This window comes from Monodon monoceros, unplaced genomic scaffold (assembly GCF_005190385.1).
Source record: "Monodon monoceros isolate NGI ecotype Baffin Bay Population unplaced genomic scaffold, NGI_Narwhal_1 Super_Scaffold_12, whole genome shotgun sequence".
NCBI lineage: Eukaryota > Metazoa > Chordata > Mammalia > Artiodactyla > Monodontidae > Monodon > Monodon monoceros.
This window is the reverse complement of record NW_021703768.1, coordinates 43,679,274-43,704,399: the sequence shown is the minus strand read 5'-3', so window position 1 is coordinate 43,704,399 and position 25,126 is coordinate 43,679,274. Positions and strand designations below refer to the sequence as shown.

Sequence of the window (25,126 nt, the reverse complement as noted above, 5' to 3'; positions counted from 1 at the left end):
ATTTTCAGCTTACTTGATCCCTGGGAGAAAACAAATTTTGAAAGGATAGTTCCTGAGGGAGCAGGTGAAATCTAACTAAGAAATGTTCTAACTGGACAGAGAACTGACCATGGCAAGGAAGGGGATGGCCAAGGAGGTTGTGAGTAGCTCTTGCACATCACCTTTGACTTAAGAGGGCTTCGAGTGTCTATGGATGATCTCAGACAACCTGCTCAGGTGGATGGAATAGAGGGAGGTCTGTTGTGTGGTTACTGCTGGTGTCTCCACTTCCTGCCCTCACATAGCATCCTTGTTATTTTATATTCCCATAGAACAGAGCCTACTCGACCCCTTCCTTCCCAGAAGAGTAGACCCCAGAAGAAGGAGGGACGATTCAGCATGCTCAATCAAATCTTCTGCAGGAACAAAAAAGAAGAGCAGAGGGCCTATCAGAAAGATCACTGCAGGGACTGGCACAGGGCGGAGCCCACCTCGGAAGTTGATGACATCATCACCACCTTTGACAGCAACATGGATACCAACTGCCAAGAACAGCCTGGTGATCAGGTGGCTATGGTTGACTTTAAGAAGAGGACCTCAGAGAATTCAAAATATCACTTGCCAGAAAAGAAGCCTCTGGCCCATAAAGGACTTCCGCCAATCAGAACGCAGAGTCTCCCACCCATCACCCTAGGCCATAACTTCCTGACAGCCCCCCAGGGGGCCACTTCCCATGCTGGCCTGAGCTCTGGTACTCATCATGCTGCCCAGAAATCTCAGAAAAGCCGAAGTGAGCAGGATTTATTGAATAACAGAACTGGCTGCCAGGTATTGCTAGATAACCAGGTGTTCTATAAAGCTTGGACTGTGTCTTCTTCTGATAAGCTGCTAGACAGGTTGCTTACCAGCAGATCCAGTCACCAGCAGGTGTCGGGGCCGCCACATCTTCCTCATCTACATAATCCTTCATCAGGTAATGTCCCTGCTTCCTTCTTTCTCATTTCTGACTGATTCTATACAAGAAATGTGTTATGCAGTCCTGGGTTAGGAACTGGAGTGACAGGAGGTGGCCTAGAGGACAGGGTCAGAATGGAAATGGGTGATTAGGCTACCTTTTTCCCTTGAGTGTACTGGATTCAGGATTTCCAGGCTATGGAAACAGTCTGCGTTTCCACCTCGAGAGCAATCATCAAGTAAAAGTATGTGCCTTCTCATCTTATCTCATCGTAGCAGATATGTGTGGTGACTGGCAGATTAGAGCAGGAATATTACTATTTCCACTAGCAAGTATTCTTAAGCAGGGATACTTGGCAGTATCACCTATGAGGGGTTGATTTGTTTGTGTGATTGTTTGTTTTTAAATCATGTGTTCGATGACCACTCCAGGATTACTGAACCAAGATCTTGGTGAGGCAAAAGGGAAAATGGCAGTGCCTTCTATGTATACACGTAGAAAGAGAACACATTCACACATGTGTGGCTCAGGTCTCCATACACACCAAAGGGTTACGTGGCAATTCTCCCTCCTGCCTCTTGCCCCAGCTACTGAGTGCCCCTCATCCAAAGCTATGTTATTAATTTTTTGTTTACCTTCCAGAGATATTTTATACATATTTAAATATATATGTATATATACATTTTAAATAAGTGTATCACACTAAAGAATGTGTATTTTTATACACATGCAAGCAATATATACGTACCTGTTTTCCCATTTAACATTTGTGTTAAACAAATGTATCACACTAAAATTTTTATTTCTTTGTTAACGGCCCCCAGGTGATTCTGATGTATACCAGAGACTAAGAACTATCGTTCTAATAAAGCAGAGGCTGCAAAACAACTTCCAAAATCAGTTCATTACTAATGCAGTAATCAAGTGAATTAATTACTAGTATTTAAAAATCATGAAGTTTGACATAAAAATTTAAAACTCTAGCTTCTCTTGAGAAGTTGAAAAGTCTGGCAACACTGAACCCAAATTTCACTTGGCAATAATTGCCTGAATCTGAGTAACCACTATCCCCATAGACATCACTTGGACATCACTGTCCCCAGTTCAACCCAGTCTGCACCACTCTCCAGTATCTGTCTGTGGAGTGTCAGTTGTTCTTTATCAACAAGTTTCTGTTGTTGTTTTTCTTATAGTAGGGTTAAGAGGAAAAATGATATATTGCTTGAACCATATTTCTTTCAGAAGTAGAAAAATGAAAGCCCAAGGGGGCTATGTATATTTTAAGAAGTAGAGGAGCACAGTATATCTTTGGAAATAAGGAATATTCCTTCCCGTTTAATATGCAGCATGAGTCTGGCTCTCCTCACTCATCTTCATGTACCTGATGTCTGAAACCTGTGAGGTAGAGTATGGCTTCCCTCATACATATTTATATGTTTTTAAGCACAGGATAGATAGGAATAAACACATGAAGGCTATTTCCTGAGAAAAACCTCCCTCAAGATTTTACTTCCTCCACTAAGCACTGAAGCGTGGGTAGTTTTTCCTTGTGTTCTGCAGAAGGGTGAGGAAGAAAAGATATTGATCTGCTGTCTTTGGTGGCCTCCAGGGCCTTGACTCAGCCTGCTTTCTGGAGTTAGTCCTGTCTTGGCTAATATCTTCTTTTTGAAATTTTTTTGAAATTTGTGAAAGTCTTGTTCTTTTTCTGTTCCCAGGACAGCCTTGGGCTGTCTTTTCTATATCAGTTAGGATTGGGTTCATCTGCCTGTAACAGAAATCCAAAGTAACAGTGGCTTAAACAGCATAGAAGTTTATTGCTCTCATATGAAAGTAGTCGACGGTGATGGTTCCCAGGTGCTTGGTGAATCCATGATCACCAGAGACCCAGGCTCCTTCCATCTGTATGCTCTACAACTTAACCTATGCCTTTCATCCTTTGGATCATTGCACATTTCATAATGTCTGACAGAGCAGGAGGAAGGAAGGGGGGTGGGGCGGAAATGGATGTCCGCCAGCTGAATTAGCTCCCATTAATAAGTTATCTCCCATAAATTCCCCAGTCTGCTTCCATTTCTTTGGCCAGAACTTTAGTCACATGATCATGCCTATCTGCACGGGAGACTGGGAATTGGATCCTTTTAACTGGGCACATGACCGTCCCTCCAAAATTGGATTTTTGTTTCTAGGAGGAAAAAGAGAATAGATATTGGATAGAGAACTAGTAGATTCTTTCACATGTGCCATCTAAAACCTTCTATATTATTTAAAATAAAAGGAAATTCAATAAATTGGTTTGAGGGTTTGTTTCACTTTTCCAGTGAAGTAACTTGAAAAGTCCTATGGGGCAGAAAAGGAGAAGCAGAATTCTCCAAGGGAATGTCAAATAATTAGCCATGCCTGTACCAAAGCATTTATTTTTTTCAACCAATTTTTTTTTTTGTAGATGTTGGGGGTAGGAGTTTATTAATTAATTTATTTATTTTTGCTGTGTTGCGTCTTTGTTTCTGCGTGAGGGCTTTCTCTAGTTGTGGCAAGCAGGGGACACTCTTCATTGCGGTGCGCGGGCCTCTCACTATTGCGGCCTCTCTTATTGCGGAGCACAGGCTCCAGATGCGCAGGCTCAGTAGTTGTGGCTCACGGGCCTAGTTGCTCCGCGGCATGTGGGATCCTCCCAGACCAGGGCTCGAACCCGTGTCCCCTGCATTAGCAGGCAGATTCTCAACCACTGCGCCACCAGGGAAGCCCCAACAACCAATGTTTTTGAATGCTGATAATAACTAGGAGCCATTCTAAGTAACTGAGTCATGACAAGATAAACTCCCAAGAATCTTCAGCCTATAAATGAACTTTAAGGTACATGGATTTGCTAAACTGATTATACAACTCACTTTAAATTGATTTTCTTCTCATGTTTAGATACAAAATCATAAAGAGTTTTAAATGGAAAGGACCTTAGTTCTTTCACTCATTCTTTAATGGATAATGTCTTTAAAGGATAATGTCTATTATCCTGATTTATGAAGAGGCAGCACATCCAGTGGTTAAGAAAGGGATTCTTTTTTTTGGCTGCACCACACGGCTTATGGGATTTAGTTCCCTGACCAGGAATCAAACCTGGGACCATGGCAGTGAAAGAGCCAGCTTCTAACCACTGGACTGCCAGGGAATTGCCCCAAGAGAGGGATTCTAAAGTCACACTATCTGGGTTCAAATTCTGACTCTCTCATTTACTTGCTGTTACTGAATCTCTCTGAGCCGTTGTTTCTTCATGTCAAAAATGGGAGGAAATACCTAACATGTAGGGCTGTGAGTTGCTGTTAAGATTAAACAAATTGATGCATATAAAATACTTAGAACAGTGATTGAGCATAGTACTATACACACATACACATTTGTGGGGTTGTTTTTTTTTTAGCTATGTGCCAGGCCCTATGCTAAGCACTATGCCTTAGAGACAAGCTACAGATGACCTTTGTTTAAAAGATGATGACATTTAAGTAAATGTGCTAGTCAGCTCCCTTTTTGCTCTTGGATCTAGTCTCTTCCCTCCAGCTCTACTTTGTATCTCAGGAAACTACACTTCCCAGGCTCCCTTGCAGCTGCTTCCAGGTACTTTTGGCCAAGTACCAAGAGGCGCTGGCAATAGAGTAAGAGCAGGAGAAAGAGGAAAACAAGTGGAGCTCTACACAGTGTCCCTCTGCTTCCTATGGATTCTCCAACAGGGCTTCCAATTCCTCCCACTTCCTCCACAAAGCCCCTCACTCTGTGGTTCTGGCTCCCACTAGCTTCTGAGCCTTGGTGATACCAACTCTTCCCCTTATCACTCCAGCCTAGAAGTGGTTGCATCTTCCTGCTGTGGTTAATCTCTGGATTGTCCTTCTACCCTGTCCTCTGGCTTCTCACCTTTTCCACCAACCAGTATAACCACCTTTCTGTATGAAATTCCCTCTGTTTCAAGGCCTAAAGGAGCCTCTATTTTCCTGAATGAGCCCTGATTGATAAGGCAAGACATGTCATCTCTCTCGGCTACAGTTTTCCTACCCTCTGGATACAGAGTCTGGGGCCATTTTGTTTCATGAGGCCCTTTCCAGTTATAATTTACATGGCCTAGAATCTGCTCAGTCTTACAACTAATTGTTCTGAATATGTCACTAAGGACATATTCAGAACTTGAACCCAGACCTCCTAAATAGGAAGTTATCCCATGGCAATGTACATATTTCTCTCTTTAAGTCTCAAAGTCCAGTTTGTTAGTATGCTTACCAAATTACCTACAATGTGATTTTCTTAGAAATTACACTGTACTCCCCAAAATAAAAAGATTTCTCTCTGCCTTATAGATTTTATTTTTGTGAATATTTTTTAACCCAATTTGAGGTGTTGTTTTTAGAACTGCTGAAGCTTCCAGAGTACAGTTGGGAGGGTTCACTTAAGGGGTTCAAGTTGTTACTCTAGGCAGGTTGAAACTCAGTAGATTTCTACACTGAGCTCCCATACTTGATTTGAAACCTAAAGTAGCAAAGCATTTGGATACTATAAATCATACCACAGCACCACTGACTTGAACTTGGATGATTCCTTTACTTTGGATTTTCTCTTTTCACACCCTGGGTTTAGTAGAAATAATATGGGCTAGCAGTGATTGCTACCGTTTGAATTCCAGGCAGCTAATGTCCTGTGCTTACATCAGCAGCCCTGAACATTTAGCTGTAATGATTATTGCTTAACATTTATTGAGACCTGTCACTGGGCTAGATGGAGAGAGATGCGGGATGAGGCACTTAACTTAATGAGGGAATTTGGAGCACATCAGCTTAATTCATTGAGAGCAGCTTTCAGAGAAAATTGAACAGAAAGCTCTGTGGTGTTTGCTACCAGCCTGGTTATTTGCAGGCTATCACAAGGAAACTAACGCAGTGTTTGCTTCCTTTCTCCCTCAAGAGAGAACTTTCTTCTCCAGAATTTTCTAGAGTATCCCAGCAACAACGCGCTCTCCTCCTCAGGTCTGATAGTAGGTAGGTCTGATGCTGTGACCACCTCTGTTTAAACCCATCAGAAGCTTTGCATCTTAACAGGATGAAGGCCAGATTCTTTAGCTGGCAAACAAAGTCCTCCCAACATGGCCTGGCCTCACTTCCCATTCTCAACTTCTGCACCTCCCGTCTCAAATCCTTTCCTCCCACCCCCCAACCCCTTGAACAGTTCCCTGAATATCTCTCAGTTCCTATACAACTACATACCTTTTTACTCTATGACGTTTTTGCCCATGTTATTTTTATCCACTGTGTGCTTGACAGATTCCTACAATCTTTTAAGAACCAGCCCAAAACTTGCCTCCTATGTAGAAGTTACCCTGACTGCTGTAGGAGGTGTGACCCATTTTCACTATCCATCATAAAAGAATATCTCTGCCTTATTAAGCCTCCTCTGGGGCAGTGAACCACATACTTCCCCTTCAACAGCACTGCAGGAGAGGAATTTTTATCCCCATTTTAGAGATGAAGAAATTGAGGAGTAGAGTGGTTAGCCCACTGACCTAAGGTCACAGAGCTAGCTAGGAAGTAGCAGAGCAGATGTGCAAGCGAGGTCTATGGGATTCAAGACACACTGACCTCTGATACCCTCACAGCACTACTCATGGCCTTCAGAAGTACAGCTTTACCTGTCTCTCTTCCCATCAGCCCCTCCTGAGCACCTTGCCTTCTGTTTGTACTCTAGGCTCTGGAATACAGTGAGTTTGCAATAGATGAGTGCTGAATTATTATTAATCTTCATTCACTTCTGTTTCCTCATTTAACGATGAAAACGTTTCCTGCCTTTTTATTCTAAGACAGTGGTCCTCAACCCTGTCCCCACAGGCTGGACACTCCCTGAAGGTGCCTACAGCCCAGATAAGAGAACTTTGGACTATGCACATTCTGCCTTGTCCTTCAAAACTGAGCAAAATGCCAGTGTGGAAAAAAGTTTAACTCTCCTCGCACCTCCTCCCAAATCACTGCTGAAGTCCTTCTCTGCCACTTCTCCCATCCTATCAATATTGCTGTGGCCCCTAAGGAGGCAGGATAGTGTGGATTTTAGGTCCAGAGCCTGGGGGACACTTCCCATCATGTGATCTTGCAGACAATTTAGAACTTCTCCAAGCCACAGTGTCCTCATTTGTAAAATGGGGATGATAATAGTATCTATCTCACAAGGGAAGGTGATTGTTAGGATTAAATGAGACTATGCCTACAGCAGTTAGTCCAGTCCTTGACAATAGTAAGTGCTCAATATGCATTATCCATAATTATCATTATCTCATTTTTGGTTTTGCAAATTTCTGCTCAAGTGTTCATGGATGAATAATCAGGTATGAGCTGATATGGGTTTTATTGTAATTCTACTTAGGAATGTTTTCTTTTAAATAATGGCTTGTGAGGTTATTTAACCTTCAAAGTTCAAAGGAATAAAAATATAATGGCAAAATGTCCACCAAGGAGACTAGAAATTTTGCTTACTGTTCATCAAATGACATCAAATGACACTGCTCAGATGACTGCCCCTACAAATCTACCACTGGACTCACCGAAGCAGATGGGAGGTGGATCATGGCTAATGCTTTTTTTCCCCTGTTCTAAGGACTGCTTTACCCAAACGGAAGACTTAAACCCTATGAGTGTTGCTGTAGTGATTCTGGTTCCTACTAGACTACTAAACGAAAGATCAAATGAATACAGGCCCCACTGTCCAGGAGATCATGTTAAACATGCCACAGAATAACACTGTAATAATTGCTAATGTTTATTGTTTACTCTATAAGCTAAATGCTTTACCTTTGTTCTCCTCATCTTTATGACAACTGAAAAAGACAGATAAAATTATTTTCAGCATTTTACATGTGAGGAAATTAAGATTTAGAGACAGAACATCACTTGCCCGAGTTGGGAATTAAGCCTAATCCTGTCTGACCCCAGAGCCCAAACTCCTATTTATTATACCATTTGGTCAACTTGTTAAATGGACTTAACTTTTGTGTAGTCCCTTCTATTTTCAGGTGTTTGGAACATCCATCTCTTGTAATCAGTCATGTGCTAATAAATGTTTAATAGGTGGCTCTTCAGAGAAAAATCAGTACTTGCTGATTTCCCTGATGTAAATATTCCCACCATGGCTGACGTCAAGCCACCAAGTATGATGTAAACCAGCTCACAAAATTCCTGAAAATTTAAGAGCTGTTATGCATAGCTCCAGCATAACTCTACTGGTCATCTAAATTAGATCATCCAGATCTCCCAAGTGCTTTCACTCAGCTCCCATCTTCTAGATCAGTGTGTCTCAATCCTGGATTCACAACAGAATCACCTGGGAGCTGACAAAAATCTGGCATCCTATCCCAGCCCCAGAGATACTCATTTATTTGGTGTGGTGTTTAGCCAGAGTAGCATCTTTTTTTAACTCCTCAGATAATTTCTCTGCGCAGCCAGGAGTAAGAAACACAGCTCTAGAAGAATATATTCTACTCATCACCCACTCATTCAACCCAGATTGACCAATATGTGATACACTAATACCCTATGTTATTTTTCAAACTTTTAAGTTTTGTAGAGTGCATGGCCAGCTGTGCTTGTTCATAAAATTGTATTTAAATAGTTTACTCAAGAAATGATTTCTGATACCTTTTCCTTTCATTTAAACAGTGACTGGAATGTGATAGAAACAATATGGTAGAGCTATTAGTATTTTGTTGTTGTTGTTGTTAACATCATAAATTTCATGATCTATAACAACCTTTATGATTCTTTCATCCATTGGATTTTATAATTTGCCCTTGGTTGAGTCTCATATGATTGATGCAAATATGTTTGTCCCCAGGACAAAATTTTCAGCATCTCTCCCGAAACAGACCTAAAATCTGGGATCTTCCTTTCACCCGGAACAACCTGGCTCCCCTACCAGACCAAAAATGTAAGTATTTTGAATTTTCCTCGGCTTCCTTTGCAAAGGTTAACACTGTTAACACGTCTAGACAGGACTAAATGTTATTTTGGTTTACTTTCATTTTTTTCAAGAGAACATCAGGTGCCCAACCCTATAAATTACAGGAAAATAAAATAGAGACAGTCTTCAAAGCTTCATCCAACATGGTAATGCTTGTTTAAAAAAATACTCCCTCCCTTGAGGAATTTTTGTGTTTGGACTATAAAAACAATAACAGACGTTTATTTTGCTATGTACTATTTAATGTCTTTAATGCTTTAAAAATTCTTCTCTTAAGACTGGCTTCCTGACATTGTCTTCCTTACTATGTTGGACAGATAGAAATGTGTCTTACCTCTGCGCTCACAGGCTAATGCATTCCTAAGCAAAAAGGAATGATCAAGTAGATGCTGTTCATCAGTTTTACTGTTAGCATTATTTTATGCAAAACTTCTCACAATATAAACTGTTAATATAGTCTATTCACCAAGTGATCAGGTTTGCCTGTGCCTAAGTATTATCTGGGGTGCTTGTTATAAAGGGGATTCCTGAGCCCCACGCCTAGAAATTTGGAGATTGTAAATCCTTATATCTGTACTCTGAGGCAGTAGAGATGAGAAAACTGAGTTCAGAGAGGTCACATAACTTGCCCGTTATTTAGGTAGTAAGTAGCAGAGCCAGAAGCAGAATTACAGGATACCAAGTCAGCTGTCACATGAAACAGGTGATACTTACTGGATTTTTTTTTTTTTTTTTTTGGCTGCGTTGGGTCTTCGTTGCTGCACTCGGGCTTTTTCTCTGGTTGCGGCGAGCGGGGGCTACTCTTCATTGTGGTGCACGGGCTTCTCATTGCAGTGGCTTCTCTCGTTGCGGAGCATGGGCTCTAGGCACGTGGGCTTCACTAGTTGTGGCACGTGAGCTCAGTAGTTGTGGCTCGCGGGCTCTAGAGCGCAGGCTCAGCAGCTGTGGCGCACGGGCCCAGTTGCTCCGCAGCATGTGGGATCCTCCCAGACCAGGGCTCGAACCCATGTCCCCTGCATTGGCAGGCGGACTCTCAACCACTGCACCACCAGGAAAGCCCCTACTCACTGGATTTTAATTTCCTTCCTTCCTGTTCTTCCTATCCCAACCCACTCTTTTATAACATGTACTCAAGCACTTGTGTGCACATACACACACACACGCACACACTCTCTCTCTCTCTCTCTCTCTCTCTCTCTCTCTCTTGCTCTCTCGCTCTCTCGCTCTCTCTCTCTCTCCCCACATCTTCTTAATTGCAGAGGTTAGATGATTTAGAAGCTGCCCTATTTAAGACAAGTTCCTTAACCTTTCTGTACTTCAGTTTCTTCACTTAGCTTATAAGAGTAGTTCAACCTGATAAGACTGTTGAGAGGATTAAATGAGATAATGTACATAAAACCCTTTGCAGCTGTTTGCACAGAGTAAATATCCAATATATTTTTTATGCCCCAGGCTACAGTTCAGATGGGACAAAGCAAGAGTTCTAGAACCCTTTAGGTACAACCCTGTCTTCTTTCAGATAAGGGAAGGGAGAGGTAGAGATTTGTCCAAGGTCACACACACAGTTGGTAGCACAAACCAAGATCTCTGCCTTGACAGATTATTTCCTTTGCCCTTACTAATTTGTCTAAAGGGAGAGTTTTGGATGGTGTGAATTCAATCATTGAATGAAATTCAAGTCTGACCTTGTCTTGAAGCAGAAATGTAGTCACAAAGACATCTAATTGTCTTTGTAGTCACAAAAACATCTAACACTCATCTAAATGTAGTCACAGAGACATCTAACACTCAGCCTTGAATCCTGGTGTGGCTTGGGGAAGCCAAAGTAATGGGATTTTCTTTGGCAGAACCCAGGGGCTTTGCTTTTCACAATTAAATTTAAGGAGACGGGAAGATAAAGATCTTTGATCAACTGTAGCTCTATGAAAAAGAAGTGGAAAGGTACAGTGCTTTTCCTAAAAGAAACCTGAGAACCTTTTGACTTTTGTATAAAAGCACAGTACAAACGTCTTGGGGCTTATTTAGAGCCTTGTGCTGACCTGGCCATCAAGGGCTACACCACCCTAGGAAAAGAAGGCTCTGCTAGGCACCAACAGACTGATCATGTTTTGATCAAACTTGGCCCCACCTTGTATTTGTGCATATTTGGCATCCCTGACTACATGTGGTAAGCCTGAATAGATAGGTAGATATGGCTTTCTCCTGCAGTTTAGCTCTCCCCAAGAAAAGCTTCTTAGAAGGGCCTCCATTCCTTCAGAAATAACACAGTTCTACTGCCATCATTCCTTGTGAGACTCTGAGAGATGCAAACCTTGAAAGTTTTTCATTCTATTCTTTCCTCCCAGTTCTATCTGGAGAACCTCTATGGACAAACCGAGTGCTTCCTGCTATTCCAAGCCAGCGGGGACACAGCCCACCAGCTGAAGAGAGTGAAAACTCTGCCAGTTCCACCAATGATGAAAATTAATCAGTGACTGTGGGTCACTGATTGTAAAAATATAGATTATATACATTTTCAACTGTCAAAGGATAAGATCACTTTGTAAGAACAAAGACTAATTTAGTAAATTGCATTCTATAAGCCATTCATGGTTTTACAACTCAAAATTCTTTGTTCCAAATACGCACTTAGAATCTTTGTGCATATATTGTGAGTTTCCATGACCTCTACATGCCAAAATAAAAAGTCACAACCTGTTATCATCAGGGAAACTTAGCTGTGTTTGGTGGCATGTTTGCTGGTTTTTTTGAATGATTTTATGTTTTTAAAAAATGTATGCTTTGCTGAATAAAAAAGAAAGCACATTCCATACGTGTTTTTTACATTTATTGCAATTCTACTTTGGACTAACAAAACTTAATTAAAATCAAATTAGTAAATTTCTTTAATCAGTCAGTGTTTATGGCTTTTAAGTGTATCATCATCTGCAGAGTATTTTCTGACATCGTTAACTCCCAGCTAGAGCCCAAATCACTTAACAATGTTTATGTATCTTCTTTGTTATTTGATTATTTCCACCTATTGTCACTTTCAGATATGATTGATTGTTCTGATACTGAGAAGATCATGTGAGTTGGAAAGGTCTACATCCTGCCCTAACTGAATGAAATAGACATTCCTCATACATTCCTCAAATACTCTACATATTTAATCATTCTTTTTTCTGTTTCAAAATAAAGGTCTCTGCCTACTCAAGACCTTCCCATACTTATGACATAGCAAACTTTGAAAGACTACTACTAACTGCAGATCTCCCTGCTAAGATGTTTGTGTATTGTTTGGATTGAAAGTCCAAGGTTTAGCCATATAAGATCATAGTCACTCCATGTTATTTCCAAGCCTGCATGGTATTCAGCAAATATCTCAAGTATAACATTCCCATTTTATGTTAGTATTATTTATTTAGGGAGGTCAGACTGTGCCATTTACTAAATAGAGCTCCTCTGAGGCCAAATGACAGTTATTTGGCTTTGCACTTCTAGGAATGTGTACAATACCTAGAACATGCTTAGCCACTCATTCAGCTAATTTTTTTTTTAGGAAAGAAGGAAGGGAAGAAAGTAGGGAGATAGGGAGTTGGCAAGGTAGAGAGATGTAAGAAGTGATAATAGAAGAAGTTAGTAGTCCACAGTCTCATTTTGCTAATGATAGTTATCTGAATCGGGGATTATAAAAGGGAAAGCCTATGGATCAACCTCCCAAGCTAGACAGTAGCTAGAGGCAGAGCAAATCCTGGTGCAAATGGAAGAGCTCTCAGGACATAGATTCTGAAGGGTTTCTTTTCTTTTTTCTTTCTTTCTTTCTTCCTTTTTTTTTTTTTTTTTGTGGGCTATTTTTATCTTTGAAGAATCATTCTTTGTAAGTATCAGTTAGGCTGTTCAGCTGTGTCACCTAGCCACTTCTGAATCCATGTCCATCCACAAGTAGATACCTGGCCCTACACTACCTAGACTAGCTGGGATAGCTTAGCCTCTGCTTTAGTAATAAACCCCAAAATCTCATTGGCTAACACAATTTCTTTTCTCATTCACGATACATGTCCCATTTCCAACTGGCAGAGTTGGCTGATGTAGATTCCATTTCAACTTGTACTTCCTTCATCACCAAAACAGAGAAAACCAGAGGTGAGTCTCATTACTTCCTCTCACATTTTATTTGCCAAATTAAGTCATATGGGCATGCCTAACTTCAAAGGGGATAGAGAAATGCAGTCCTTCCGTTTGTGTCAGGAAAGGGGAGAATTAGAATATTTATGAATTATTCAAAAGATTACCACACTAACAAAAGCTCAGGCCCTAAGAGATCACCAAGTGTATAGCTAAGAGGTCAAAGCAATAAATCAAAACAAAACGAAACACCCCTGTATAAAACCCACTATTCCCCCAACACTTGCAGTTATATATACGCACACAGAATCTTCTAATGTTGGGCCTTTCCATCCAAGTTGATATAACAATCTTTGCTTAGTTACGAAAAAGTAATGTACTGCCCACTACCACCTCTTTAAATAGAGCAGCTATCCTTTTGTCTCCAGGTAAAGTTGCTTGTTTGGGGTGGAGTATTCCTCGGCCAATATTTTACTAACCAAATCAGAGGTATTCACCAAGTTGTGCCCAACTTTAAAAAATTATCAAGCAACTTTTTCTTCTAAAATGATATTTTTTGTTGTTCTTTTACCACTTATATTTCCCTTCATTGCTAAGGATCATAACTTTGCATACATTATTTCATTTGGATCTTTACATCAACCTATATCCCCCAAGTACAGACAAGGAACCAACGCAGAGAGTGATAAGTAATTTGCCCAATGCAACACAGCTAATGCAGGCATACCTTGGTGATATTGCAGATCCAGCTCCAGACCACCACAATAAAGTGAATATTACTCTCATTTTTCCTAGTCTGTGGACCACTAGCAGCTGCAAGGTGATTTACCATTCACTGTTAATAAAATTTTTGCTAGGGATTTATTAACAAGACATTTCCTGTTTTTTACATATTAATGTGATAGCTACCTTTGTCCTTCTGGTGACAGCTATGCCAGACGAACATGCTGACTGGAAACTCTTCGGCTTTTGATACAATTTGTTCATCGACTTCCCAGATTTGGCCTCTGGAGATGTCCTGGAACTCATTCAGCTGCCCAAAAGACCAAGGTTGGACTAAAACGGAGGTCAGAATGGGAAGGTATTCACTTTGAAAAACAGTAGTTTTGATAGCGACCTACAGTTTGTTGACAGTCTTCATCTACCGGTATTAATATTTCTATCTCAATGTCTGGGAAATATGTAGTTCTGATAGAATTTCCTGATTTTAAAATATCATTTTCCCCTGAAAGCAATAAGAATGTCTAGCTACTGCATGTGAGAGCTGCTATCATGTTCTTTTAATTTAGTTTTTGACTTGAGTGTTGTATTTCATGCTAAGGTTAAATATGTTCCTTCTTAATTACCCCATTTAAGCCCATGGTGGATTCCAAAGGGTTGTTTTCAAAAGACCACTTTTAAAATGCCAGGATACCCTTGCTTAGAGACATGCCTCAGTACACTCAAAGAGTAGGGGCAAAATCAAAATCAATGGTTATGTTTGTCTTTCTGGGAGGCACTATATTTCTAACCAGTCACTTGGCATGGGTTTCTAAAATCATATTGTGTGTCAAGCTGTGACCTAGTAGAGTTGGAAGGGATAATAAGCTGGAGTCACAGGAGTCTATTTATATCGGCTTAATTCTAGGAAGATGAGAGCTTTAGAGTTAAGTGTTTACCGGAAGAAATTACTGAAGGGAACTAAGGAAAACGAGGGGAAAAAACTGTACCTTCCAAAAGCTCTGGTTTAGCACAGATTACTGGGTTGGTGGGCTCTTCCTACAAATATTAACTGTAGCTCCACTTTGCCTGGATGGCAGATACTCTGAATAAATAAATCCAGAAAGGAGGCTATGCCAAAGGTATACCACGCCTATGAAATTTCTGGAGCAGGAGTACAGTTGTTGGGGAATTATGTGTGTGGACCATGGGACTAGAGAGACTTCGTTACTAAGCCCCGCTCTGCCATTTGTATTGGATTGAACCAAACACTAACTGTATTTGAAAGTATAACTTATTGAAGCTGCTGAGCTAGATGACAAGAGCAGTTTCTGAAAGTATGGAAGAAAAGAACAATAAACGGAAGGTGAAGCCAGTCAACATTATAGTTTACAGCTAGAAGGAAGCTATGAGAGGAGTTTTTGGAGATCTATATGATGAAACCAAGCGAGCCTTTGAATTCAAGGAAAGCTGAAAATCAAGGCACTGTTCTCGCATGTCTAAGTAGTTTACTCTAAGATATCTATCCCAGTGTTCTCCGAACAAATGACTTGGGGCAAGGGGGAAGTGGGGGGCAAGGGGCATGTAATACAAAGAAAAAATGAATTGAAAACATTTAGGGTCTTTTCCCTCCCTTAAATCTCTAGTCCCTGAGAGCTAGCCCATTAAATCTCCATCATAGGGAGTTTAGCAATCACCGTCTTCCCTTTGCCACATCCTGTCTTCACCTATGGATGAAGATGCAAGCTTCCATAAAGCCCTTTGTATGATTCTAATAAAGGCTTATAAAATGAATAAGATTTTGCTTTCATGGATGTGCTGGAGCTAGGTCTTACCTGCTTGCAAGATTTGATTATTGAATCTAATATTCAGGAGTTTTGTGAACATTGGTGGCTTGGCACTGGCCATGGTGGGAACATTTACACCATGAAAACTGGCAAACAGTACAAATCAGTGCTTTCTTTTATTTGAGATCTAGTTTACCAGCACACCAATTGGTGTAACATTTGGGAGGAAAGCTTTCAGGATTAAGAACACTTAAAAAAATTGTTTTCTGCAAAATGCTTTCTTGTTTCTGTTTGGTTCACGACTTGGGAGAGAGCTTCAGCGTGGTTTAAAAGCTGCCTACTGACTGCAGGGAAAGGCTCAGGCAGAAGCTTTGACACCAGAGGAATGACAAAGGGGCCCCTCCAGAAGAAGGCCACTGGGCTCCAGAGGCTCCTAGTTGTATTTGAGGGTGAGCCTTTCCAAGAGACACTCATCCAGCCCAACCTGAGGGCTGGCCAGCCTGTGAGGTTAGTCAGGTGGTTGCCCACCTTCTTGATGAGTTTCCCCTCCTCATCTAGGAATCGGCTCTCCAGGGAGTCAGAGAGATGGGAGCAGATCCAGAAGGGCCTCGTTCATGTTCTTCTCCAGGACCATGGCAGCTTCCATGGCATCTAGGGTTTTACTCATCTGGGGATGGCTTCTGCACCTCCTGGAAGAGGGTGCGGCTGTGGTGTTGGTTTTGCATCCTCAGGAGACACTTGGAGGCCTCAGCTTTTCCTCAGCCAACTCACAGAAGAAGTGGTCTCTAGAGCCACATAATTGCGGTCAAAATAGATGCCCAGAGAGAGGTACGTGTAGGAGACCTGCAGATGCAGGTTGACCAGGCCATTGACGGCAGCCTCCAGCTCGGTGGAATAATTCTCACAGATCTGAGAACTCATGGTTGATTCACATGCAATAAGAAACTAAGCTCAAAAAACAGCATTGGTTGACCTTGGAGGCAGAGGATGGCTGGCCGGGAAGATGGTTCAGAAGGTTGTGACTGGAAAAGAGGTTGAAGGGTGGTCAGAGGCTGGAACAAGGCACATCCCAAACACTGCTGAAGCAGGAGGCAGGCTGCAGGGCTGCACGGTGCACTGCAGTAATATTTTTAAAAGATACCCCTTTGCTAACACTGATTCTGAGAAACAGAACTCATGCCTGTCTCAAGAGTAACCATGACTTGCCTAGGTTTTACTATACTAAATTGTAACCTTTCATGAGATATAATTTAATCCAAGGGTTAATGAAACCAGGTCGTATATGCATGCATGACTCAACACTGCAATCAGAATGGGATTCCCCTCAGAGTTCACCTTGAGCCAAATCACACCCGAATGTGTACTCTTGGATGAATGCTGTTTCTCCCTGTTGCCTTGTGAGCCTAATTAACAGTTCACAGCTCAATTCAGTCAGTTTTTCTGTTCAGATGGCCCAGTCTTTTTTTTTTTTTTTTTTTTTTTGCGGTATGCGGGCCTCTCACTGCTGCGGCCTATCCCGTTGCGGAGCACAGGCTCCAGACGCGCAGGCTCAGCGGCGATGGCTCACGGGCCCAGCCACTCCTCGGCATGTGGGATCCTCCCGGACCGGGGCACAAACCTGCGTCCCCTGCATCGGCAGGCGGACTCTCAACCACTGTGCCACCAGGGAAGCCCAGGCCCAGTCTTAATGTAGGCAGCACTCTCTGTGACTTCACGTCTGATCTTGTTACCACCCCACACCCTGTAACACTCAGGAAATGCATGTGTCCTCCTTAACTGCCCTCCTAGCTAAGCAATAAACATGAACCCATGGTAAGGGATGAAAGGCAGAAAATGGGTGTGACAGTGCCGTTCCTTAGGCCAACTCTCCCAGAGTCAAGGGGATAAACAAGCCTTTATTTATTCATGAGCCAGGCAAAGTATGTATCTTTTGTGCAGGAATGGATAGATATGGGTTTGAATTACTCGGCTAGTTGCATAACCAATCCCTATTGGTTGGTAAGGAGAAAGGTTGCTTTAAACCACATGACCCGAGAACTCAGACATCACTCAGATAGGCAGGAAGGCCCCTTAAGTATCCAGTTCTAATGTTGAGATCTGGAAACTATCTCCTTTTCTGGCATCTTCTCTCCATCCTTGCCTTAGCTTGTTGTGGATCAGCAGTCATTCATTCTTTCAACAAACATTCATTGATGCTTGTACTGGGGTAGATGTTGCAGGAAAAAAGAACATATAAAGGATATAACAGGTTTATATGAGGTTAAGTGATAAGGATTTTCCTATATTTCTTAGAGAAAAAAAGTCATTATTTAAGCTATATACTGTCTCTTTTGGCTCTTTATCTTTTTGTGATTTAAAGCCAGTAAATTATCTTTTAATAAAACAAAATATTAAGTCTCAAAATTATTTCTCTACTTTTATTCCTCCACTCTAAGTTGTAGTCCCAGAGTCACTCTCTCAGAGCCTAAAAGTAGATAAATAAAAAGACTCTAGACATGAACAAATTGGAAAAAAAAATTGAAATGATAATCCAGAGTGTCAACACTGTACCTCTGCAAGATCCTGACACTCAAAACCAGAGTCTTTTTGTAGGTGGTACAGGTCAGAGTAGGAGGAAATCTGGACTGGTTCTTATAAAATGGTAACCTTACTGGTTAGGCAAAAAGGAAATCTTAACATATTTGACAAACCTGCCCCAGTATCAAAAGTGTTAGCATCGCTAACTTTTTCTTTCTCAAAATGATACTTCATGCTAATTTGACCTCATTTCTTCATCAGTAGACCTATTCAGGAAAGGAGAGCCAACTTCTGAGACTCTGTAGGAAGTGGAGAAGAGGATGGGGGTGGGGCGTGATGAAGCTGATCCGTTCACCAGCCAGTCCCACAGCCAGTCAGGAGTGAAGATTACAGTTTCTCAGGGTGGAGGGGCAGGAGGAACATGATCCAGCAATTTTCCTTTATGGGAATGACACTAGCAGAAAGTGAGAGGCATTGATGGTACTCCTAAGGCACAGCATTTTAATGGATTATCCATTACTTTCTCTCTCCTCACTCATACCTTTTAACACAACTGCTCACAAGAAGCAAAACAAACTGATTTCTGTGTTCTCATTTCTCTTAACCATTTTCCCATCCTGTGGCTGTGCTCTTGAACTCTGGAAGGGGGAGAAGGAAGGAAAGAGGCCTGGATCTTTCAACTTTCAAAGCAGTTCCCAGTGATAGAGAATTGGCTACGTGTAGCCCAGACCGAAATATGTGCACACACAGACATGGAGCATCAGGTAAAAATAATCCACCTCTTGCTATGTTTTCAGTGAAATGCTGGTTCATATAAAAAACTTAAAACATAAAGAAGCTTCTCAAGTGTGTTTTATCTTTAACATTTGAAAGTTAACTTTACAAACCATAATAATTTAATGGAATGTAATGTTTGGCTCTGATTTTTTTGTTGTTGTTGCTTTAAAATTTCACCAACGTGTGGGGAGATAGGGATTGACATATACACACTAGTATATATATAAAATAGATAACTAATAAGAACCTACTGTATAGCACAAGGAACTCTAGTCAATACTCTGTAATGACCTATATGCGAATAGAATCTAAAGAAGAATAGATATAGGTATATGTATAACTGATTCACTTTGCTGTACAGCAGAAACTAACACAACATTGTAAATCAACTGTAGTCTGATAAAAATTAATTTAAAAAAAAAAAAAAGCAGGAAGATGGCGAGCATCAAGATGTTTCAAAGAAAAACAAAATGAAACTAATAGGATTGATGTGTTTGATTTATATCAAGAGGACATTTATAATTGTAGAGGAGATTTGGGGGACTTAATCTGTGATAGGCACATGGAAGACAAAGCAACTAAGAAAATGGGACAAGAATTAACTCCAAGAAGGGGTGGGGTGTTGTTAGAAGAAGTAGAATGTGATCATGGTCTATGCCTGACTTTGTGAATAATATTTATATTATTATAATGTAATAGTAAATATTGTTTTAACCAACTATTGTTTAATTACCATAAGGTGAGGATAGGAAACTATTGTGCAGAAAAGAGATAAATCCTCATCTTTCAGACTCGGAACTCAATAGATAAGGTCTAAAATTGAAAATATCAAGAAATAGCAATGTGAGGTTTACATTTAGAAATATCATTAAATATTCATTAAATAGTAATGAAACCGTACAACTCAGGTTGGGACTTGAACGCATGGTCTTTTCATTGAGATCACACACCTGGTCTCAGGACTTAATGGAGCTCAGGTTCTTAATGTCTCGTTACAGAAAGAATTCAGTGAGAGACAAAGTGATAGGTAAGAAATGGATTTATTTAGAGAAGAACACACTCCACAGACACAATGTGGGCCTTCTCAGAAGGCGAGAGGCCCTGAAATATGGGGTGGTTAGTTTTTATGAGCTGGGTAATTTCATAGGCTAACCAGTGGGAGCATTATTCCAACTATTTTGGCGAAGGGGTGGGGATTTCCAGGAATTCGGCCACTGCCCATTTTTTGACCTTTTATGGTTGGCCTCAGAACTGTCATGGCGCTGGTGGGGGTGTCATTTATCATGCTAATGTGTTACAATGAGCATAAAATGAGGCTCAAGGTCCACTGGAAGTGGAACCTTCCGCCATCGTGGACCTAGTTGGTTCTAATCAGTTTTTGTCATGTCCTATGGCTATGTCATTCTTTTAAAGATTGTGCCCTGCCCCCTTCCCTCCTGTTTCAGTAACAGCAAAACCTAAAATAATTGAAAGTGGCTGCCTTTGGGGTGTGAGAATTCAGTGTGTGTGTGTAAGAGTGTGACATTGGGCTTCATTTGAAGCTTTGAGGTATTATATGACATTTTAAGTTACGTACATGATTAAAACTATGTTAAGTTCTTCTAAAAGACCTTTTACAAGCTCTGAGGATGGGGAAACCTAGATTTGAATACAGTCCCACACTTAACCAGCTGTGTGAGTGGAGATGGTTGTTACTTAATCTCACTGGTCTGCTTTCTTCTTGGGTGGAGATAAAAATAGTAGCTACCTCAGGGCATTGTTATGTATGAGATAAAATTAGTTAATGCATGTAAAGCACTTAACAGTGCATGGAACAAAGAAAACAATTAATAAATGCTGGATACTACTATCTTATTCCAGCTGTAGTGCCTTGGGTTCCACTTAGTAAAGCTTTATATTGTATTTCATACAGGTTGGGCAAATTAGCCGTCATTATTTTTCTATTTTTTTGTGTGTGCTAAATTTCATGAGTTTTTTTCTTCTAAATAATTTAAGAATCATTTTATTTTCCCCACAAGAAAAAAAATTTTCACCAATGTGCACATATGAGTAATTGCCTTTTTTAAATTAAACTGAATCTGAAGAATGTGTCTTCTTGACAATTTTTAAAAGAAAATGAATAATATGATGAAGAAGACTGGCCATTTGGACCTAAGACATATGCTTTTATAAAATATGCTAGTCCTTCCAACATTGCTAGTGTCCTTTTTGGTGCAAAGAAAAATACTTATTAATCATGACTTTACTCTTTTAATTAAAAATCCATAAAAAGTAGTGGTAGAAAAAAAAATAGTCTTTAATAAATAAATGTTCCCTTGTTCTCATTTACCATTTACCCATTCCTTTCTGCTGCTAACACTTAGGTAAGCAAAAAAGTTGTGAACACCCATTATGTGCACTGTTCCAGGTGAGGGAGCTACAGCTACAAATAAAACAAATAAAACAAAACGCCTGCTCTCATAAAGCTCATTGTCTATGAGGATACCAACCAAAATTCTCCAGATTGCTTTCATGCAGGTAAAGCAATTACAAAATCTGTTAATTATCTCAGGTTCTATTTTCTGACTTTGTCCTATCAGTATCCCAGCAACTCCATAAAATCTGATTCCCAATTACTGGCATGGCTGCTGCTAATAGCCCAGATTCTGCTGGGTTTCATTTCCTATGAGAATTGATACAATAAAAGCAGGGGGAATAGAAAACCAGAGGGGACCACTCCACTTAATTTAGAGCCATTCTTTAAATGGGCAATAAAGACAAGGTTTCATTAGGAGGAACTTTTCAGGAGGTGTTTGATGGCAGGCAGGGGACTGGAGGCCAGAGTGGGGCATAAATAAAGAAGACTTTTACAGCTTGAGGGTACATGATGGAGGAGAAAGAAATAAAAATCAGGAACAGAAATAGCCACCCAAACTTGCAGCAAAGGAGAGAACAAAAACGAAAAGGAGAAGCAGTTGGAGGTCAGTAGAGGACCTTGAACGTGTTAGAAAATGACATTTGTAGTTGAAGTCACAGTAAGAGAAAGGAGAAATGCTACAGCTGATGTCCTCTTGCATCCTCTTATCAGGCCTGGTCTAAGTGCTTCCTGTTCATGATGAACATTGAATATTCCTCAGGCATTTACCATGTGCAGCCACTGTTCTAAGTTCAGTAGGTACTTACAGGAGTCATCTCGTTTAACCCTCACCACAGCCCTAAAAGGTGAATACCATTATGATGCCCATTTGACAAAGAAGGTCACACAGCTACAAGTGGCGGGGCCAGAATTCCGGTGCAGACAGTCTGGCTAGACTCTAGAACCTGGGGTCACAGTCCCCACACGCACTGCTTTCTGCAGGAGGATCGGTGGGCTGCTGCTGAGACTGCCGTGCGCACCAGGACCATAGCTTCCTCTTCTTCCTGGGCACGTGCTGGACGACCTCTCCCAGCCCCTTGCAGTGGGGCGAGGCCGGGGCTGATCCTGAGCATGAGTGGCTGTGATGTGCCGACTTCCCTAAAACCTCTCATAGGGTCACTCACGCTGGCTCTATTCCCTCGCCAGGAGAAAGATGCAGAAGACCCAGTGGAGAGCTCTGAGGCCCAGAAGATGGTGGAACCACTTGCTGGAAGTGATCTGACTCCAATTGCCAAAGACCCAATTGCACTTTAATGTTTTCAAGAAATAACCTTTCTAGTCTCAAATTACTGAGATTTAGGAGTTGTTTTAACAGTAGTTATTACCTACCCTGATTAATACAATACAATGGCCCAGGTCAGTAGTGATTCTATTGAAAGGTGATTTTATTAGTTTCCTTTAAAGCAAACAGGTAGTCATAAGAGAAAAAAATAGGAGATAATTAAAATACCAATGAGAATAAACTGATGGGCAGTCATTCAATTAATTCAGTCATTTTATTGTATCACGTTCTAAGAGCAGGAAGCTTTTTGCTGTTAAGATCTCCTCTTTTTTCTGGAAAAGTTCCTCATCCTCTATAACTATAAAGGAAAACGTCAGCAAAACCACAGAGTGGTTCTTGGCTTTGCTTATAGAGCTAAAGCTTCTTCAGAATTCTTGGTGACCAGCAACCTAAGCAGTGGGAACCTGTGTGCTCTTGCAGGCCAGGGAGGCTTACTAGCCCAGAGCTGGGACAAGCTGATTCTCCTACTAGAGTCAACCTGAAACTGTGCTGGGGGATCCCCGAAGCTGAAACAGAGGTCTTTGTGTTCAAGCCTGCTTCTCCTTCAATCCCCAGGCCATTGAGATGCTGAACTCCTGAGTTCTATCAATGCATATCGCCCAAGAGATTTCTCCAAGAAAGTTCCATACACTTGTCACTGCTCTCAGTGTCTGTCTGAATATGCAAGGCCCTGACACACACACAGCTCCAGGCAATGGCCTCTCTGCTCTGAGACTTTAACCACTCAGTCACTGCTGCTACTTCAAAACCACTGGGGGCCTAAGAAGAGAAGGGGAGTGGTATTAGCATCTTTAGGGCTCTATCAACCATGGAATGCCTGCCAAGCTGCAGTAGAAGTGCCCACCTCCTGCCAATCATATTCTACACAGGATAAGTGGTTCCTGAGTGGTAAGGGAGAGGCAATTTGGTGATGTTAAATGGAGAACACAGCAGAAAATGAGATTAATGGACTGTGGCCATTGCCTACTCCTCTATTTTCCTGCCTAAAGCTCCTTGAAAGATCCCTCTGGATTTGTCTCAGCCATTGGGGTAGGGAGAAAAACCCAGGGATACAGAGCCAAGGCTCTATGGAAAGATTGACATCTTGGAAGCCTACAAGCCTAAATCCCTGGACCAAGCATTCTGTGAAGGTGAATTGGAATGATCTTGTCTAAAACAAGGGCAATCTTTGGACTCTGCGTCTTTGGCCTCCCAGGCTTGGCTCTCGGTCAAGTACTGCAGTTATTTAAGCTGGCAGATCCCCAGTCAAATTTTTTTTAAAAAGCGGCCAGCCTTATGTTCTCTTCAGAAGCAATGAGCCAACTGGTATCCTGAGTTCCTCCCCAACACCAGAGGCTACTTCATCCTGCTTTACAATAGTCTAATGCATATCCCTAAGAGAAAAGTGTGATTTACTGCAATATCTTCCATGAGTGGCTGTCAATACCATAAAGTCGTAGAGAACTTTAAAACTGAAAGAGATCCTCATGGAACAGTTTTCCTCATTATGAACTGAGTGTTTTGGACTAGAACATCTCTAAATATCCTTCCAGCGGTACAAGTCTATGATTATGTGTCTATGATATGTGTGTATGGATGTACACACATACACATAAAAAGAGGTCATAAAGTATCAAGCTGAATTTTTTTTTTTAGCAAACATTCCAAAATGTATATGTGACCCATTTTTTGAAGAAAACAGTTTCAACAGATTGTGAACATGAAAGCAGTTTTAATCTTGTCCACCACTCCATAGTAAACATGGACCATTTTTTCAGGCCCCAGATAAAATCTCAAGCAGGTCCCATAGGTGTTCAAGGCCCAAGAACAGTCTGTCATTTTAAAAGTTCAGAACAGTTGATATTGAAACTCCAACCTAATTCTTAATCTAAATTTCTAGATCAAGTTGTCTTCAGGCTTGAAAGCCTGCAACAGAGAACTGGCTGTCATTGACTACTTCTCTCCTCCTTTATCCAACTCCCTAGCAAATGTTTTAGACCCCCCCAGGGTCAGACCCAGGGAGAGAGAGTGGATGAGGGAACAAAGATGCAGTCTTTCAATGCTGATAGGTTGCGCTCTGGCCTCTGCCCTCTGGGTGCTAGCTATGGAATAGCTGCCTCTTCCCCCAGTGGGATTTCTTAAAGTTTGTCTCACTCAGTCTCCCTTGCTGTGTCTCCCCATCTGCCCCAAGATTCTGACTGCCTGCCTTTCTACTGGGGTATTATCTCTACGCTAGGAAGTTTTCTTGGGCAAGATCCATTTGTCTTGGTCCTTGTGGGCTGCTATAACAAAATGCCACAGACTAGGTGGCTTAGAAGACACAAAAATTTATTTCTCACAGTTTTGGAGGCTGGAAATCTGAGATCAAGGTGCCAGCATGGTTGGGTGAGGGCCCTCTTCTGGATTGCAGCCTACTGACCTCTGACTGTGTCCTCACATGATGGAAGGAGGCAGGGAGCTCTGTGGGATTTCTTTTACAAGAGCTCAAATCCCATGCATGAGGCTTCACTCTCCTGACCTAATTACTAATCACCTCCCAAAGGCCCCACTTACTAATACCTTCACCCTTGACTAGGTCATGGGAGTGGAGCCCTCATGAATGGGATCAGTGCCCTTATAAAAGCGACTCCAGAGAGCTCCCTTGCCCCATCCACCATGTGAGGACACAGGGA

The 25,126-nt window shown here is 41.4% G+C and overlaps 1 protein-coding gene across 3 annotated transcripts in view; it reads left to right on the top strand.

Annotated features, from left to right (window-relative positions):
- ANKRD55 (ankyrin repeat domain 55) overlaps positions 1-11,719 on the top strand; it is a 431,120-nt gene extending 419,401 nt beyond the window's left edge. For 2 of the 3 annotated variants that reach the window (XM_029218818.1, XM_029218817.1), the window contains 3 exons: positions 312-952; positions 8,786-8,878; positions 11,257-11,707. In XM_029218818.1, the coding sequence (XP_029074651.1) occupies positions 312-952; positions 8,786-8,878; positions 11,257-11,378 (856 nt within the window). In that variant the 3' untranslated portion in view covers positions 11,379-11,707. Of the gene's footprint in view, positions 1-311; positions 953-8,785; positions 8,879-11,256 lie in introns of all 3 variants that reach the window. The other variant, XM_029218819.1, reaches the window with a different exon arrangement.
- The last annotated feature ends 13,407 nt before the right edge of the window (positions 11,720-25,126 follow it).